We start from the raw sequence: 14,239 nt of genomic DNA on the forward strand, positions 1-14,239 counted from the left end.
TTCCATATGGTCTTTTAAATTTTCTGAATATATCATAATATCATCGATATATACTACCACAAAATCGTTTATGTATTCTTCTAATATTTCATCCATTAATCTTTGAAATGTTGCTGGTGCATTAGTTAAACCGAATGGCATTACATTATACTCAAATAATCCTTTTGAACATACAAATGCTGTTTTTTCTTTGTCTTCTTCTTTCATTTCTACTTGATTAAATCCTGCCGCTAAATCTATACTTGAAAACCATTTTGCTTTTCTATATTTGTCTAACAATTCATCCATTCTTGGTAAAGAAAAACTATCCATTATAGTTATCTTGTTTAACTTTCTATAATCAATACAGAATCTATATTTTCCCGTTTTCTTTCCTGCTAATGTAACCGGTGAACTCCATGGACTTTTTGATTTCCTTATCCTTCCTTGTTTTAATAATTTATCTACTTCTTCGCTTATAAATTTTGCCTTTTCATCTGTTTCTTTGTATCTTCTTTGCTTTATCGGTTCTACCCCCTCTTTTATTTTTATCTCATGTTGCGCTGCTTTTGTTCTTCCTTCTATTTCCCCGTCGTATTCTAAAATATCTTGGTATTCTAATAGTAATTTTACCATGTTTTCCCAAATTGGTTCTTCTACTTTCCCTATACTTAATTTTTGCATAAATTTTCCACTTGGTTCGAGCATCTTTTCCGTCTCTCTCTCTTCAGAGCCAAGACTTTCTATTTAAAATTCTGGTGCATTCTGAATACCTCTCCTTCATCGTTACTTTCATATTCTTCATCGTCCTCGCTCTCCTCACTTTCATATGCTACTTCTCTTTCATATCCTACTGGAATTGTTATTATTTCTCCCTGTTCTTCTATTCTTAAGGTATGATCTTCAAAATTTATTTTTGCATTATACAACTTCCATATATCATTTCCCAAAATTAGATCCTCTTCTTCCGAATCGATTACTTCAACTTCTTTTAGTATCTCTAATTCATCTTTGTATCTCAAAGTTATATTTGCCTTTCCTAATGCTGCTATCTTTTACCCATTTGCTATTGTGCATCTAAATTTACTTTTTCCAAATATAGGTATATTCAATCTTCTTCTTAATTTATCTGTTATCACACTTACTGCTGCTCCGGTATCTATTATTACATTCACTAATTGATCTTCAACTTCTAATTCCGTTCTCATTGCTGTAATTCTTTTTTCTTCATTTTTCATGGTCCCCACCGAGTGTAGTCAATTTTTCTCGTTTATATTTCTTAGTCTATATATTCCTTCTCTCAGTTGCTTATGATACTTAGTATTCTCATTTATTAATTGTCCATACGTTATATTCGCTCTACAATTTTTCACGTCTCCCACAATATCATAAGGTGGTATTCCGTCAGTTAATCTCAGTCCATATTCTCTGGGCTTTCCTGTTCCCGGTGACTTTGTTCTAGCCCAATTTCCAGATTCGTCTTGCCGCATTCCAGGGTAAAATAACTTGTCCCCTTTTGTGAACATTGGTTTATAAAATCTTCCGTCTTTTGTCATGGGTCGACGACCATAATTATAATCTTCTGGTCCTATTGGATTATCCCAATTTTGACTATCTCTGTGTACATTATTTTGTTCTGTCCTTTCGGGCATATATCTTGGTGTTGTTGTTCCACTTGGTATTTCTCTATCATCCATTCTATTTCCCGCTTCTCTTAATTCTTCTTGTAAATTTCCTTCTTCATTATTATTCTTATATCCCACTATTGGACTCGTTCTTCTCGTTTGTCTTCTCCCTTTTACTGCGTTATCTTTTGCGTATAATTCATTATAATAATTTAATTCTCTATCTTCATAATCATCGTAATAACCTTGTGTATAATACATTTCACCGTATTGTGGTTCCCTATATTCATATCCATCGTAATCATATTCTTCTTGATCGTCATATTCTTCTATCATATTTACTCCTACATTCCTTCTTTTCTCTGGACACTCTCTTGAATAATGACCAGCTCTACCACATGTAAAGCATGTCGGTGCTCCTTTTTGGAATGACTGATTTCTTTGAATTGGTTGATTACTTTGTATTGGTTGGTTTCTTTGTGGCAATCGCCTATAACTCTGACTCGCTAAATTTCTTAATCTTTCATTCTCATCTTCTAACATCTTAATTTGTAACTTCGCAAAACTGCTTGCTAATTCATCTACACTTACTTCTTTATTTCTTACGTTCCCTTGAATAATGGGTTCTTGTCTTCTTTGTTCATCATTAATTTCTTTTGGTTGTACTTTATCTGTTAATGCTTCTAAACCTCTTTCCACGTTTTTTGCTATCTGAAATGCTGCATTTAAATCTGCTGGATTTCCCATTACTACGTCTTTAGTAAAATCCGGTTTTAATCCTCTATTAAAAATTCTCTTTTGCTGATTTGCTGCTACTGCTGCATCACCTCCCGCTCTCTTTAACATATATTTAAATCTCATAAGGTATTGAGTTACATTCTCGTTTCCCTGTCTAATCTTTTCTAATTGTTCTAGCCATCTATCTTTAATTTCATCACTTGCATACTTTCCAATTATTCTTACTCTTAATCTTAAATTATGATCTCCATTAACATTCCAATCGGTAATATTTATTCCTTCAGTCTTTAACCAATCTGCTGCTCCTCCCATTAATCTTGCTTTTGCTATTCTAAATCTTTGTGCATCATCATTCCCTAAACCATTCGCTGTAAATGTCTCCTCAAATTTATCTACCCATTCTTCTGGGTCTTCCCCACTGGTACCGTAAAATGCTGGTATTTCCACAATAGCTCCCCTATTTGCGTTCAAATTTCCTATCGCATTAGTATTCGCTTGAACTTCTCCTTGTAATCCTGTCAATGTTATTGGTGGTACCGCTAAATTGTTCCAATCTGCCCCAATATCATGACCATACATAGTATTCGTTACTGCTCTTAAATCTGTTCTGATTTCATCTCTTGTTACTGCCATTGTTATCTTTGGTTTTATTGGTGGTGCTGGTATTATCGGTATTATAGGTACTTCCTTTAATTTTTTATTTTTCTCTTTACTTTTTGGTTCTTTACTTGAGCCAATTTCGGGTCCTTTTATATCCTCTTTTACTTCATCTTCATCATCTACTGAATTTTCTTTTTCAATATCTTTTTCACATTTTATGCAAGTTTCTTTTCCGATTTTAAATTCTTTCTTTAATCTTTCAATTTCACATCTTTCGCATTCTTTTGTGTTTTCAACTCTCCATTGTAATATTTGTTCATCTAATTCTTTATCTTCAAGATTCCATATTGTTAAATATTTCTTCATAAATTCATATGTTGTTATTATCTTTGCAGTTACTCCAAATTTTCTTATTCTTTCAATTTCTGTTATTTCTACATCATAACCCATTCTTTTCAAATCCTTTCTAATTATTTCTTTGAATATCTTTGTTGTTTCTGTTTCTTCAACGTTATTAGATTTATTAGATTCATCAGATTCCTCATCTGATATTTCTTCATTTTTACTAATTGGTAAATTTTCTTCTTTCCCATCGTCTGTCTCTGTTACAGTGTAACTTCTTGGTTTGTCATCACTATCTGTTTCATCTACATTTAATTGCTCAAACCCCCTAATCTTATCATAAACTTTTTCAGTTATTTCTTTGCTAATTCCCCAACCGTGTTCACGAACTCTTATGTGCATTGTGTGCAACATTAATCTAATCTTCTGTTTGAACGCTTCTATCTTTTCTGTTGACTCATCTTCTTTTAATTCAGCTTCTTCATATAATATATTTTTGTATCTTCTAATAGTGCTATCTTTACATTCTATAAAATTTGTTATAGCTTCTTTATACCATTCATAAAATTCCCTAAATCTTATATTTACATCCCAATCTTCCAAAATATAACCATATCTTATTAATTCTTCGTTCCCTATCAATCTGTCTATTGTTTCATCTTCTTTATCATTTTCTATACAATCTCTCACGATTACTATTATTATTATCTTTAATCCTTTTTCTCTTAATACTGGTTGTTTCAAGTATCTTATCGATTCGACCATTACATCTAATGCATCTCTAGTCCTTCCTTTTGTATAATTATTTCTTTCTTCACTATCTATACTTAATAAATTTAATAGCGCTCTTATAGTTTCTGCATTATAATCTTTTATCGTATATTCGAATTTTTGCAATATTTTCCAAAATTTCTTGAAAACTTCTGGTATATCTCTTATCAGATAACATATTTCACATGTTATATTTTCTCCTCTTAATTCGTCTATATCTATATTTCCGATATTTTCATCATGTCTTAATTTGTGATTTTCGTAATCAACTCTCCAAGTTTCGTACCATTCCATTGTTATAATCATTTATCCAGAATCTCAATCGGATTCCTCTCTCTATATATATATTTCACTCTTATCATTTCTATTTTTTTGATCTTCTAAACATTCTTTTATCTTTAGATAGATTACTTCTTTCAATCTTTAAATTCCATCTTTCAATTTTATATATTTACTACGCCATGTTTTACTATTAATTTTTACTGCGCCTTAAAATTTCAAAAATTTTTCTAAGTCCACGATCTTCTCAGGCTGCGGAGGTTTTTACTGCGCCCTAAAATTTATCTTTTATCACCGATTTCCATAATTTCACATATCACATCTTTTCGTCACCGTGATTCATAATTTCACTTATCACATCTTTTTGTCACCAAGATCCGTAATTTCACATATCACAAACTCCAAAATTTTTATAACTTTTAAAGTTTGCGAATTTCTAATCTTTCTTGTCATCCACATAAATCCTTCTTGCTATATATCCTATATTATATAAATCAATCTACGATACACAAAATGTTGTTCTTTTCAGATAAATGTCCTTCTTTTCAAATAAATATTCTTTTTCAAATAAATGTTCTTTTTAAACAAATGTCCTTCTTTTCAGATTTTACTCTATTATTAAATACTGCACGTAATGTTCATTATACGGCTTGTTAATGTGTAAATATCCTTCTATGTTATCTTCTTTTAACGGAACATTGTAATGAAAACGTCACCTAGCTATCGCACTACACCAGGAACCCTCATCTGAAATGTAGCCTAGGACCTGTAACAATACAACGTATCCGTCTTTTCCTTCTTCGTTGGCCGACTTATCTCTCAACGGGTGAATCTAACCTTCCAAAATCCAGTTTCAAAAGTCATCAGCTATCCTCGAAACTCATCTAAACCAACTTTCTTAAATTGGTGGACCTATACTGGGCTTATCTCTATCTTTTTCCCATTGGGTAAAAGCATGATAGTTTACAGGTTTGTCCCATTTTATTCTTTCAATGTTTCTTGATAGTAGGTGTCTTCACAATTTTCATTCCCCGTCCCTAAAGCAATTTGCGCATTATTGAGCTGGGTATCCAGATTTGACGTAACCCATACGTTATAATCTTTAATGTCGAAGAATAAAAATTTTCCAATCTAGAGCATTTATCCAAAATTCAAACTCAAAGGTAACCCATACCACACAGATGAACCCCAGATAATACATTGGTGTTATCCCATTATTAATCTTTATTCCAAAATTCATCTTTCGCTTCCCCATCTCCTTATGAAATTTCTCAGGTACTTTATTCCCGAAAGAAACATTCTTGTGCTTTCTATCGATTAAGTGATTACTTGCACAACTTCAAACTCCAATCTTTCACCTTTTCAAGTTTTTAACTCGTTAAATCCTTATTGATTTATTGGTTCCTTTTGAACTCGTCAAAACCTGAAATCTAAAAATAAATTCTAAAATAAAATATTGATTAATAATACCTATCAGTGACTTACTAACGAAATTAAATTTTCATATTCATTATAATAATAATCATGTGATGATGATCATTTCCTTTCTTGCGAGCATGCACCATATGAGATCCCCCAATTCCCCCTGTCATCAATTTACAAGGTTGCCACATCGAACGGGCATTCTCATGGTCGAACGAACGAACAAATGAACAAACGAACGATTAAACGAACAAGCGATTATCAATAACATAATTAACAAACAATATACAACAACATTCTTGGTTCACAATATAAAATAGCGTTAGTAATATAAAACGTTGAACGATATAAAATAAAATCAACTTCTCTAAATTTTCCCCAAATTATATCCACTTTTTCCTTTAATTTCAAACTTCGATAGCTCTCGCTACAAATTATTACTTTTCAAAAACATATATTTAATTCATCTTAAAATTTTCATTTGTTTAATTAAAATTAATTAAGCGAACATTAATTAAAGTTTAGGGCGAACCTATTACCTTTAATTAACATTAAACTTCATTAACAAATAATTAAATGAAACTTATATTTTTATTGAGTTCTGTGGATGAGAACTATGGAATTACCTTGAATTCTGTTCTCTATTTATACAATTTTTATGCTACTTTCTATTCTATCTATATACTATCTTTTATGTTCTTTACATATTATCTTTGAACTATCTTTCTAATATACTTCTTTTATGTTCTTTTACATATTATCTTTGAACTATCTTTCTAATATGCTATCTATATTTTAAATACGCTATCTTTTAATATATATTATTTTATATGTTATCTTTTCTATTATTCAAATATTACATCGTAAAGAAATAATTTATAACCCATTTTTTATGGTTGTGCTATCTTTTCTTTAAAATAATCTTCAAATATTATGTCGTAAAGATATAATCCATCTTTTGTGGCTGTGTTATCTTTTTATATATTTTCTTTTTAATATGTTATCTTTTATGTTCCATCTTTATACTATCTTTTCATATTATCTTCTATATTATTTTATGTTCTTTAGTCTTTCCGACATTATTTTATATATCCTTTTAATTCACTTTATGTGTTTTGCTTATAATCTATCTTTTGTGGCTTATAATTATTCTTTCTTATTGTTCTCATTGTTAAAGATTGCTAAAGTAATTGATCGACTCTATTTATCCTATTGGTTCTTTGTCAATCATTTGATAAATATTACATCATGTAGATCATTACTCTTCCTAAATGTTTAACCTTTTCGGCTAATTATTTATCCATCCACGCTAATTTATAATTAATTTGTTCGTTCTTAATATTTGGTAATTACATTTGGCGATTAAATTTTATCATATTTTTATGCTTGATATTCGGCCATTTACAACAGTGACAAAAAGAAAGAGTCTTCAGTAGTAAGGTTTAGTATTAAATTACATCACAACACATCGTGTTGATACATTATTAATATTAACAATGTGAATTTATGTTAAATATAAATATTATAAATATTATAAATTTAATAATGTTCATGATTTTTACAAATAAATAAAAAATTTTTACGATTTTAATGTAATCAACGTTATCCAGTGTAATTGTTGTATTTTTTTGTGTTTTTTAGTGCAATTCCGCATTTTTTAGTGCAATTCCGAATTTTCTAGCATAATGTTACATTTTCCAGCATAACGCGAAATTTTCTAAAAAATATAATAATTGTGGTATTTTTTAATGTAATGCTACATTTTCTAGTGTAATTACGGTATTTTTTAGTGCAATGCCGCATAATCTAGTATAGTGATACATTTTTTAGTGTAATTTAATGTAATGTGAAATTTTCCAAAAAATGTGATAATTGTGATGTTTTTTAGTGTAATTTGGTAAAATGCTACATTTTCCAGTGTAATGCTATATTATTAAGCATTTTCCAAAAAAAAATTGTAATATTTTAACATTCTGACGAAAATGAAATATTTGACCAAAAAAATGTAAAATTTGCTGAAAATATGCAACATTTGACAAAAAATATAGAATTTTCATAAAAAATGCACCATTTGCCAGAAAATCGGAATATTTGACAAAATTTGATTTTAATTGACAATGTTATAACAATTTTATGAAATGTTGTTACAATGACATCACATTGGAGATAAAATGCGGCATTTTTATAAAAATGCACCATTTGCAAGAAAATTGGAACATTTAACAAAAAAAAAGCAAAATTTGATTTTAATTGACAATGTTATAACAATTTTATGAAATGTTATTATATTTGAGGTAAAATGTGGAATTTTCATAAAAATGCACCATTTGCAAGAAAATTGGATCATTTGACAAAAAAAAAGCAAAATTTAATTTTAATGACAATGTTATAACAATGTTATAACAATGTTACGAAATGTTACATTTGAGGTGTAATGTAGCATTTTCCCAAAATTTCATAAGATTTGCTAAATCGGACAATGTTGTAACAATGCTATTCCAAAAAATTGCTCAGCGTAATGTAGCATTTTCCACAATTTCCCACCATTTTCCAGAAAAATGGGGAATTTGCATTTTTTGAATTTTGGACAATGGTGCCCCTTCGACCTGTGTTTAGAATGTCATTTTTGACTTTTATATATAATATATCTATGGGAGTGCGCATATGCGCAGGTGCGCACAAATTTTAAATCCTTTATAATTAATTAAATTAAAGTTTTCTATAAATACTATTTTATAACTTCCATTAATTGTTGAAAATCCTTTAAATTCTGTCTAAAGAAATAGATCATTACCAAGTTCTACAATATTTTTATTTACAATATTTTTATTTAATAATTTATAATAAAATATAACAAATATTTTATGCATTAGATAATGATTTATATTAAATATTTACTTATTAGTTATTACAATTTATAAATTACAAGTGTTTGGCAAATAACTTGAAATGAACAAAAGACTCAAATAACAAATCATTTGTTATTTATCATTTGCAATTTAAATGACCTGTCATTTAAGTCATTTGAAAAATATTAAATATTCTGAGAATTTTTATTAATTATTTTATTTATTTTAATTAAGAAAATAAAAATATTAAAACAAAATTGGTTTAATGTGTATAATCAAAAAAATTCTAATAGTAGTGAAGATTTTTAAATCACATAATTTATTAATAATATTATATTTACCAAAAATTATTTCTTCACTTACTGATAGTGATTTTACAGACAGGATTATTTCACTTATAATTATTTTACTGATGATTATTGATAAAAGTTAAATACATGTAGTGGATCTTATTTTTCACTATTTTTATATATAATTGTTGTCTTATTTAATCATAAGATGGCCATAACATTTTATTTATGCATATAATTATATAATAAAATTTTATAATAAATAACATCAGATATTATTATCACTTTAATAATTAGGAAAATAAATAAAATAAATAGTTTGGTGATTATTTTACACGTCCTTCCTTTTTTGTACATCGTGTCATTTGAAAAAATGACTCCTAAGTCAATCCGAAAAACGGCCAAATGACCAGGTCATTTTCGTGAAATGGTACTAAGCCCGTTTGGAGGATCATAAAAATTCTGGTCAGCCAAAGAAAGCTAACTTCGGGGTTGGTATTATTACTAAAACTCGAAACTTTGGACCCACTTAAACTAACCTTTAGTTCTGCAATTTTTTTTAAGAGAATAATTAAGTTTTTTTAACGTAAATAAAAAGAATTTATAAATTAATTTACTTTTTAAGAATTTCATCGTTTCGATTACATATCATTCCATATCTCGAATCTAATATTTGAATTATCTAACGAAGAATCGTCAATTGGTTCTCATATGAAGTAAAATTGATGAATCATCAAACGTTTTAGCTGATTTTACTTCTAATCCAAGATCAGGTTGTGTAATAATGAAATCTGCAAGAACAAATGAAAAAAAAATGAACTTAAGATAAATATGAACTTTGTCATACACTTTAAATATCCGAAATAGAAAATTAAACAATGGTTAATATATAAACTAAAATATTTAAGCGGTGAATTCATTTTTAACTTTAATTTGTTTAAGCGTAAATCATGAGATGACGCGTCATAATTGTGAACATCACGTGCATGTATCGCCAGCCCTTAGGACAAATATTTTTTTTTATAGAAACATGCCAAGTAACTTTATTAAGTATAAATTGTAAATTTAATAATATAATAGTAAATAGTAAATCGAAAATTCAAAGATACCATGACTTCCCATTAATAACATATTTTACATATTTTACATAAGAAAATGCACGAGATCACGTCTAAAAGATACTATTTCCGAACTCCCGCTACAAGATTTGGATCTGAAAGTTTTTTTGGAGAGAAGAACTTCCTTTTGGGAAGTTGGGTAGCTGCCTTTTTAAGTAGTCCGTGAAATGTTTTTGTATTTCTACAAGAACGTGCCTTGTACAAGTAGATAGATTCTATATTAGCCAAGGGACAAATATTAGTTGCTGTTAACAGAATACAAACCTTCCAGGACAGCACTTTATATATAGCCTCGACGCATTTTGGAAAAGCTTCGACTGTTCGTGGAATTGAAATATCCGTTAACCCAAACATACATACAGTATTCTCAAATAGGTATGATGCCGCGGATAATGATAACGTAAGTTCTAGAGCATATATTACAATATCAGATCTATTATTAATATATGAAGAACTGTGACTTTTATGTGAAGAGATACTCACCATTGGTTTGGATAGTATACGTCTCGAATTTGTGTACATCTTGGCGAGCAGTAGTAGGAAGGGCTAAATAAGCATTAGTAAGCAAGATCTTTGTACAATACTCAAGTTTATCTAAGTCGTTTTTTCTTTTGCTAGTGATATCAGTCTTCGCATTTTCCTGAACTAGAACTTCCATTCCTGTTTCCTGTTGATATAATCGTTGCTTTTGCGTCTAGTTTTGGACCACTTTTAGACTGCTTTTGGGATAGTTTCTTTAACTTTTCATACGCAAGAGATCCAACTTCCCCGCTGAAATTTGTAATAAAAAAAAAAATTATTATTGTATAGGTGCAACAAAAAAGTATCAGGCAGTACATACCTAGAAATGCGAATGTCTTTCTTTCTCCATGAATGCATACCGTATCAGTGGTGTCCACACATATGCTGCATATTCAGTCTCAGTAAGAGGCCGAGTTAGCATATCGTTTGAATAGATATTGTACCTTGTCATGAAAAGACGTAATATAAAATGAGTATTCAAAAGATAGCATCTTTGAAAATTGTAGCAGAAGTTTAAAGCCTTACACACATATGCGAGAAAAATTGATATGCGTATTTGATATCAAAATTACAATCTGAGCATTCATAGACTGAATTATTATACAATGTTTTTCGTAATGCGTCTAGTGTTACCTGCAATTACATAATTGTTTAGTCTGAAGTTATATTGTTAAATTATTCGAAGAACATAAGCTTACACAATCTTGAAATTTTCAAGAAACTCCACAACTTCTTTATCAACTTCTATTACAAACTTGGTTATTCCATGTTGCCTATTATCGTCAAAAAAGATACAATCATCATCATCGTTTTCCATTTGTTGTTGTATAAATGTAATCATGGATGGTGGTAGAGATCGGGAACATAAGTTGTTGTGGAAATTGACAACACCAATGTGTAATGGTCTGTTTCAAGAAATAAAATATGCATTAATGTGAAAATTTCACAAAGGATCACGAATATTTCAGGTATTCTAGAAATTTACGTTCTGGCATTGCCATCATCTTGAAAAACGCCGCAAACATCATAACCATTCCATAACCACTTTTCGCCTTTCAAAGGAAGCAAACGCAAACTAGTTAACAATTCTTGAGCTAAGTCATGTTGTATGTATTTGGGCTTGCTTTTTGTGGTGGGTGTAGTCGTGCTATCACTCTGGTTTGTGGCGTTTATGTATCATCAAAATCAGAAGATATTCAGAATGATAACCACGAAGATCAAACTCAAGAAAAGACTTACCAAATCATCAACAGGTGTTGACATGCATTCATCAGTTAAGTCGTCAACTTGATCACTGACATTTGCAGATTTCAATTTTGTCCTGAAGTCATGTTGTATGTATTTAGGCTTGTTTTTTGTGGTGGACGTAGTCGTGCTATCACTCTGGTTTGTGACGTTTATGTATCATCGAAATCAAAAGATATTCAGAATGATAAACCACGAAGATCAAACTCAAGAAAAGACTTACCAAATCATCAACAGGTGTTGACATGCATTCATCAGTTAAGTCGTCAACTTGATCACTGACATTCACAGATTTCAATTTTGTCCTGATTGCGAGATAAAAACGTAAGTTATTTGTTACCCGAAACAATAGAAAAGTACTCGTTATATCACCTTTTTTGTTGAGTCACAACTCCTTCCCCATTTTCATAAATTCGCTTGCCACTAGAGCTAAAGTTACAAATTCGGACTCCATTACAATTTGCCAACTGTATTCCCGTATCCGAACACATGACATCTGTCCTTTCGCGTTCCTTGTATTTGTTCTCTATTTTGATCCATAATTTATCTATACAGTTGCCACTTTTGTGTTTCTGGCCGCACTAAAAAAAAAAATATTATTGATTAAATCTAGCTTTAAAAACAAAGAGCTGCAGTAAGTCAGCAGGGCCATGACAAGTGCTAGAAGAGTCATCAGAGAAACAGCTATAAGAATGCTCCTCCTAGTCATAAGCCAACAAATATGACAAGAGCTATAAGTATCATCAGAGGAGCATGTCTAAAAGACAATGCTCATCCTAGTCATAGATGTTGCAACCACAACGGGCTAAAAGACCATCAGACGAACATCTAGAAGAATGTTCACCCTATTTGTGGATGCTGTAACCATAGCGAGCTAGAAGATCATCAGATGAGCCGCTAGAAGAAAGCTCATCTTTGCTTTGGAAACATTACTGAACCTACTGCAGCTTTCACAAAATATCACAAAATATGACAAAATGAGCTACTCGCCTCAAGATCGGACAATAAGTTCTTAGCTTTCTCAACTTTCACGGTGTCTGGACTATTATTAACGATTGAACGGAGACTTTTAGCGAGCGCGTCTGTGGACATTCTATAGGTAAGCTTTTCAGGGTTTTGTTTATAAGTGCATATCCAATCTTTGTAAAACTGGAGAATGTCCCAGGACTTTATGTCGGTTTCGTCGAAATATTTATTCCAGTAGTTAGACATCTAACGAAGGAAAATGAAGGAGAAAGCGCGTTTATTTTTCAACGTGAAAAAGCGCGTTTAATATATTATCTATTATCTCACGATCACGTGCCGCAGCTATTTCGATCATCTACCCCAGTATCGCCAGAAAATTTTTTCACCCCCACGTGACTTTGGCCGGCATTATGAGATTTGGCTGGAATTAAGAAATTAACCATGTGTCGAATAACGTGTGACGAATAGGATTTTAGACACCGAAAAAAATCGAGTCCCCAGAATACTTATAAAAAATGAGAAAGTGGAGGGATGTGACACGGGTGACAAATTATTTAGGGTCACGTGGGTGAAAAAATTTTCTGGCGATACTGGGGAAGATATTTCGATCAGATTAATCAGATCATGGCGTAGCCGAAATCAACTGATATCATCTGGGATAAATTTAAAATTAAAAGATTTTATCCGTTCTATCACTTCTATACCACTAATGTTGCTAAAAAGCCTGAAAACTTTACTTCTTTCCTTTGTTAGTCTCGGTAAGTTTATCTTGCGCAGAAATCTGATCCCTGATTGTATCGTTAACTCGAGCATTAGATACATCCTCGTTGCAGGTTTTCTAAAATGATCAATCAATAGCTTAATAGCTTGACCAAAATGATAATGACATCGAATCAAAATCATGGGTGGTTTCTTGAAGATTGTCTTCGGCAGTACTAATCTTATTGTATAAATCGAAAATTAAGCGAGTTTATGTCCATCTCAGAGACGTCTGATAGTACTTCCCGAAGAAGCTTCTTGCAGGAAGGTGGCAATTCTATAATTAATTTTTTCAATGTAAGAGATTTATTTCTATCAACTGACTTCTTAGACTTCTTTGTCTTTTTACTGGATAATTTTTCAGTAGATACGTACTGACTCAATTCCTTCAGAATCCTTTCTAGAACGTTTTTTCTGTACGTCATTTGGACCCGGAGTTTCCAAATTGTCAATTTCCATATCAATTGATAGGTATATAGGACAGATTATCGATGCACAATATGCTTGCAGGTTAAATATACAAGTAGTTTCAATGAGCTCAAGTAGATAATCGAAGAAAGCCAGAGGAAATTTTATAGTGACGAAACAGACCATTTCCTTTTTTGAAAATGTGCGTTTTTAGTTTATGATTATCTCCTATTTTTGATAATGATTTAAATATAATTTATATCCTTATAATATGATTTGATATTATTAACTATTTAGTTTATAATGATATTATTTCATTCTGAATT

General features: G+C 30.5%; 2 protein-coding genes across 2 annotated transcripts; both read right to left on the minus strand.

The window, feature by feature from the left end:
- Nucleotides 1–9,917: 9,917 nt before the first annotated feature.
- OCT59_007201 (uncharacterized protein) lies at nt 9,918–10,943 on the minus strand. The gene is made up of 4 exons (XM_066147080.1): nt 10,855–10,943; nt 10,497–10,784; nt 10,278–10,420; nt 9,918–10,208 (listed from the first exon to the last, which is right to left on the minus strand). The coding sequence occupies exons 2-4, from the start codon at nt 10,669–10,671 to the stop codon at nt 10,077–10,079; spliced, it is 450 nt and encodes a 149-aa protein (XP_065998544.1). The 5' UTR covers nt 10,672–10,784; nt 10,855–10,943; the 3' UTR covers nt 9,918–10,076.
- A 221-nt stretch (nt 10,944–11,164) lies between these two features.
- On the minus strand, nt 11,165–12,872 carry OCT59_007202 (uncharacterized protein; the record flags this gene model as incomplete). The annotated part of the gene is made up of 7 exons (XM_025319720.2): nt 11,165–11,168; nt 11,234–11,440; nt 11,521–11,690; nt 11,775–11,918; nt 12,004–12,085; nt 12,153–12,361; nt 12,771–12,872. 7 exons carry the CDS (start codon nt 12,870–12,872, stop codon nt 11,165–11,167), a joined length of 918 nt encoding a protein of 305 aa, XP_025173038.2.
- Between the last annotated feature and the right edge of the window lie 1,367 nt (nt 12,873–14,239).

The sequence above is a fragment of the Rhizophagus irregularis genome, chromosome 15 (genome assembly GCF_026210795.1).
Source record: "Rhizophagus irregularis chromosome 15, complete sequence".
In the NCBI taxonomy this organism is placed as follows: Eukaryota; Fungi; Glomeromycota; class Glomeromycetes; order Glomerales; family Glomeraceae; genus Rhizophagus; species Rhizophagus irregularis.

Excerpts from the sequence above, each read along its gene's own strand:
- OCT59_007201 (XM_066147080.1), bottom strand. The coding sequence starts at position 10,671 with ATGGAAGTTCTAGTTCAGGAAAATGCGAAGACTGATATCACTAGCAAA. Across the intron at positions 10,421-10,496 it reads GTATACTATCCAAACCAATG|AACTTACGTTATCATTATCC; the intron begins GTGAGTATCTCT and ends TATATGCTCTAG. Across the intron at positions 10,209-10,277 it reads ATAAAGTGCTGTCCTGGAAG|GCACGTTCTTGTAGAAATAC; the intron begins GTTTGTATTCTG and ends TACTTGTACAAG.